The 6,000-nt window shown below is 46.0% G+C and overlaps 1 protein-coding gene across 1 annotated transcript in view; it reads left to right on the forward strand.

Moving 5' to 3' along the window:
* The window catches only part of LOC135811232 (uncharacterized), a 362,326-nt gene that overhangs the window by 129,442 nt on the left and 226,884 nt on the right, over positions 1 to 6,000 (forward strand). Inside the window, exon 8 of the mRNA XM_065324432.1 lies at positions 4,851 to 5,022. Within this exon, the coding sequence (XP_065180504.1) occupies positions 4,851 to 5,022 (172 nt within the window). The remainder of the gene's footprint in view (positions 1 to 4,850; positions 5,023 to 6,000) is intronic.

The raw sequence follows: 6,000 nt of genomic DNA on the forward strand, positions 1-6,000 counted from the left end.
AGCGTTACAACAATGACCTAGCCGGCTGTCTCTGATCTCTTCTGCCTTTGTACATACTATATACATGTGTGTGGGGGCAAGCGGAGTATTGTGTGTGTGTGTGTGGGGGGGGGGGGAGTTAGAAAGAGAGGGTGGACGGTAGAGTTGTCTGCTCGTTGTTTGGCAGAGATGATGGGGGGGGGGGGGGGGGGTGACTTAGAGGGCAGATTCAGCTGGAAAGTTTCTTTACTGGAGAGCCTTTATTCTAACGAGGCGCATATATGGCCCGCTATCTGAGACTTTCGACCTTCGGGGCTACGCGATTTTTTAAGTTTGTTCGCAAAAAATCGATTCCGTCAAAGCAAAGTGCAGAGGCGGAAGAAAATTGAAGGCGATTCTTCTATCAGTTGGTTATTGGGCTCATGGAGGACAGCAGCCGCGATCCCATGGACGGCGATAAATCGTTCTTTGTGGGTATCCTGTCAAGCGTCGACAGGGCTTCTAGTTCTGAGAGCGCATGTCAGGCGAATCGATTGCAAGTGACACGCGGTACTTACCTGTCGGCGATGATGAGGACTTGGCCTGGATGAGTATGATCAAGGCCAAACACAGTCTGCCTCAGCGATAGCTGCTACAGCTCCAGGCAAGGACAACCAGGTTAATTCATGAGGGTACGCCGCTTGCAAGGTTGCTGGCTGCCCTTGCGCGGGTAGCGGAACTGTTTCCTGACCTGATTGTCACGACAGACCTGCTAAAACAGCACAATATGATGCGAGTTTTCTTCGCGACGATGATCCTAAAATGTTTTGGATGGCAGGCTCGATACTCGAGCTAATAATAGCGAATCAGACCATCGCGGAGCACATGAGGCTGGGCAATCTCGAGTCACATTCTGTTACTTTTGAGTTGGTGGTGTGAAACGCTTGTCAGGCTGTGTTACTGATGTTTGGAAATAATTCCGTCAGTCTCTACAAAGTGCAACAAGGCGAATCTGGACGCATTTGCTCTATTTGACTCCTTCACAATAATTATGTGAATGCTGTTATCATGGTGTTCCGTCAAAATTTGTTGCAGACTATCCTGTCAAGCATGTCCATCACCAGGAGAGCAGATAAATCACCTCTCCTTCTAATGCTGCTATTGTTGCTGTTGCAACTACACAGCCACAATAAACCCACGGAATGCTGGAAATGAAGTACCTGAACAGTCAAAACAATCTACTATATTAGTTGGCTATTGATATCACATGGAAACAATTTTTGATGGCTCCAAACACACTGATCAGAAATTCTAAAAAAACCCATTAACATGACTCCTGACTGTAAAATGTATTTCTACATGGTCAATATCGGTCTGATGGCTGTAAAACGAAGTCACAATACTCTACACAGGCTCGACATCAATTTGCAATAAAAAAAATCAATTTCATCAAAACAGCCCAGAAGGTCAATTTTCTCAGATATTGGGCCATTATAACGATTTCCCAAAATTGACTACTCTCAAACGAGAAAGTCTAATGAGTCACAAAGTCTAACGTTTTACGACAAATTTATTTTCGTTATTTGAAAAAACGTTAACGCTAGATGTCTGTGTGTAGATGCTCATACAGATGGGTGGCCAGGTAGCCATCGTTAAACTTTCTGCACGTTATCATGCCAAAATTACAAAAATGTTAAACGTTTTGGTCGTTAGACTTTCCGGGTTTACAGGAGTTAACGTGTCCCAAAGGTAACGATTCTCATTCATTTTCAACGCTCAATAGGACAGTATATGTATCGATTTCTGTATAACCATGTCTATTTTAACGACAGATCTCTCCTCGTTAACTTGTTAGAGTTAGCACTTCGTTATATGAGCCCGAGGGCGCTAAAACATGACCACAGCTTTTTTTTGAAAAAGTCGAGATAATCGCGATTTGAATTCCGCGGCAAAAAATACGAAGTGCAGTGCAACGCGAGTCACTGTTGTTGTTCTCCTCGGTCGACTGGACTGTTCCGGATGCAATTCTTTGTTGCAAGTAAGTCTATTTGTTTGAGTTTGTATTCCATGTTGCGCTGAGTCGCCTAAAACTGATCGTCATCGATGTATCGACAGAAGAGCCTAGTAGTAGTAATGTACTGCGGAGCGGAAGAAGACGACATCATCGCACTCCATGCGCAGGATAAAATATTTTGAGGATTCGGGTCGGAAAGGGAAGGAAGGCAATGATGGCTACAGCGACGAGTCATTTGAGGGCGACACTTTCATCGAGCGTAAAAAGAATTGATGCTGGTAGTCCCACGATCTGCAGTGACGAGGAATTCTACTCTGATGACAACCTGGCAAGCGATTGGCATCGACACTGACTTGGGAGGTGAGTCGGCCGATGATTTGGCCAGAATGGACATCGCTGCACATATCCGGGACAATGCCAGTATTGGTTGCAAGTGCAAAAACAATCAATGGACTCTGCTGCTCCCTCAACTTGCTCAAGTCGATAATTTGAGTACCCTCATGCGGAACATCGTTAGCACGAGCAGTATGCAGCGAAAGCAGTACTCACTGGCGAGCGGAGAAAACCGTGTGCAGATGGGCTTCAGTGTGGGGAATATGAGTGTGACGTATAGCATGTTGAGGAAGACTGTGTGCAGCAGTGTATACTGTATATCTGAAAGTACAGGTGGAGTGTGATGGAGAGGACATGGAGTGCCAACTTCTTCGGCAATCTACAGATGTTGACCGTGTTTTCGCTGGCGGTTCTCCAGTGGTGCTCCGAACAGGAGGTATTTCGGACACCCAGCTCAGCTGCATAGACAATTAAATATTTTGATGTGGCTGAGTACCTGTCAGCTCATGCTATAAGACCCTGGACAGAGGAGCTGACCCGGAAAGGATAAACCAGGGGCATATCAATTGTGTGCAAAAATGACAATCCCATTGCTGTACATAGAAGTTCACCATTTCAATGGTGCTGCATATAATACCATTGTAGCAACACTTAGACATGTCCGATCAATCCAAAACTTTCAGACAGTGAACATTAGGTGTGTTAGATCATTTTTGAACAAAAAGTGAAAATCGAATTTTTGGTCTGAGGTCATTATTTTAGCGTGCTCTGGCTCATATTATGGCTTTTACAGTAGTTGACCAAACAACACCCAAGATTTAAAAACCTTTTTTTTCTAATTATAGAGTGTGCGTTTGCGTAATGCATCGGACTGCATAGAGCTAAAGATGACGATGAAATATTTTTAACTTAGGCCAGGGGTCAAATCTGGTTTAGCAGTTAGAGCTGCATAACTCATTAGTACCTGACTCTGACCTTGTTTCTAAGTTCAGAATTATGTTACTGCTGCCTCACTTTCGTCTCACTGTTATGTTACTGCCTGCTCACTATGATGTCACTGTGATGTCACTGTGATGTCATTGTGATGTCACTGTTATACTGTGAAAGGGCCTGATGGCTCTGTGATTCCACTGTGATGTTGTTGGGCGCTTTCGATTTCACAGTCTGGACCCAGGTTTTTAAATCCGGATTCGTCAGGCAAAATAGCACGTCATAGTACATTTGAGATCAGCGGAAGAAGATGACGACGTCCACTAATTTAGTATCTGTGCACACGAATCTGCTGCGTGTGTGACTCTGTGTGTCAGCTATGATATCATCCCCTGTGGTTCCATGCCTAGCATGTACGTCTGAACCATCCTGCAAAGTTTGAATGACGTAGGTTGAGCGATCGCTCCGCGAAACATACTTTTTGAAATTCTCTTCATAGTACATCTTCCACCATTGAAATTTCGAATTTTTTGCTGGGCTGGGTGGCTTGCAACCTCGGTATGGCTTGTTTCACGCATGCTTTGGAGCCATCCCCAGTTGAAGTAGTGGCGGGGATCCGCCCTGCAACTGCTACAACAAAAAATGATTCGATCTGAGAAAGGGTGAGACCGCGAATCTCGGTTGAATATTGAGTATTTCAAGCCTTTTCACGACGAAGATGGAGTTCTTTTTGGAGATGGACGTCGCGGCAAAGGACATGGTGTCCGACTTCTGGCATCTGGTGAAGCCAGGGATCATTTGTCCAGTCAGGTCGGCAGCCTAACCGTCGGTAAAATTGTGTTTGGATCTCGTTCTGCTCAATGCGGTAGATTACAAACAATTTGATATCGCACAAATTGATCTCAGCATCGTGCGTACGGTATTTTATATTCAGAAAATCTCAAAGTGTCTCTGTGTGGCCGTCCTATGTCACGAGAAACTCCAATCAGGCTCCTGTGTCCTATGCTTTCATGATTGAATGTCCACTTCGTTTGAACAACGAACACAACAATCGAGGACGGCTTTGCAATGAAAAATACAGCTATACTGGAGCTGAAAAAAAGAAGAAAAAAACGTGCTCAGGATGAGACTCGAGTACACGCATACTCTCCCTGCGAGTGAAACGCAATTTTTTTGTGAAAAATGCGTATCGCCGACTGACCAGTAATTTCGCCTGACGGCGGCCAAGTAAACAATCCACTAAACGTAAATATCGTGATAGGGGATCACCTATGATCCCGTACACCATAGCACGCACATGCTCCTATCATGGCTTGTACATGTATGTCGAGTACGTCAATTCTGGTGGGTGATTTATCAATTCCGTCCTCCCTTCAGAATTGCTGGGTTTGACGAAATTGGATTCCGTCGATTCTGACAACGGAATTAGTGTAATCAAACAGTGCATGCAACATAACTGATTACTGAAATGTGTGTGAATCAAATGTACACTTTGTGATGTCAGTGTTATGTTGCTATGCCACTTTTATGTCTCATTATTTTGTATCTGTTATCCAGTGACACTCAGTCATATCAGTATTTTCCAATGTCTTGATCAATGTACATTGTGTTTCAGATGGAAGCATTGAAGAGAGACATTCCTTCCACTGATATGACCACTGTCTTGGCTAAGTTGACAGAGATCTCATCATCAATGGCAGCACTAACTGCATCTCAACAAGCTATCACAGTTCAACAAGATAAAACACAGCAACAACTCGGTGTACTTTCGCAGAGACTGGAGAAAGGCAAGTTTACAGAAATTTAGCCCACGCCCACGGGTACACGGTATTACACACCCACGCATGCGAGCACACCTCCGCGGTATGCCCCCACATGAGCGCGACCCAAAACAGCGCCGTTGACTTCAGCGTTTTGGGTGTAAACCACCTCCGCATGCGCACATTCATGCACACACACACACACACACGCGCGCGCACGCACACACACGCACACACACACACACACACACACACACACACACACACATCCATGTGCACAAACATAGTTGCAAATACTCCCACGTCCCCTCTGTGCGTATAACGACGTACCCACACGCGCACTCACAAGCAGATGACACATAGGGTTAGGGGATTCCCCTGACTTCATCTAGATGTTCAATAATATGCTTGATCTACTGTGGCGGACATGGAAATCCAGTCGATTGACCGGGGCCGGCGCCCTCAGCTCGTACAGAAGGCTGCCTGCAGTGCACATGTTGATCCGATGGGATCAGTGCGCTGCAGAGCATAAATGCACGTGTGTACCGCTTACCGACGGCTGCATGGCCAGCACCCTGGGGCCGCTAGACTTGCGACGGGATTTCCATGTCCACAACAGTAGGTCTATTACAGTATTATGGGATGATAGAGCAGTTCCAAAAAAGCAAACGATAATAGTCGCGTCATATCATCACATTCGATCGTCAGTGATCCACACTGCCCACGGGAGGGGGGGGGGGCAGACGCATGAACCAGTGGCGTGTCCAGGATTTGGCTGAGGGGGGGGTTGCGGCCGGGATGGGGTGGGGTAGATGACATCATGCTACTGTCCCAGGTCAGCCATTTTGAAAACTGATGTCAAGGAGCCGTAAATCGGGGGGGGGGGGGGGTTGCGGCCGGGATGGGGTGGGGGTAGATGACATCATGCTACTCTCCCACGTCAGCCATTTTGAAAACCGATGTCAAGGAGCCGTAAATCTCACAAGCATCCTTTCATAAGCAGAG

The sequence above is a fragment of the Sycon ciliatum genome, chromosome 3, assembly GCF_964019385.1.
Source record: "Sycon ciliatum chromosome 3, ocSycCili1.1, whole genome shotgun sequence".
Taxonomy (NCBI): Eukaryota; Metazoa; Porifera; class Calcarea; order Leucosolenida; family Sycettidae; genus Sycon; species Sycon ciliatum.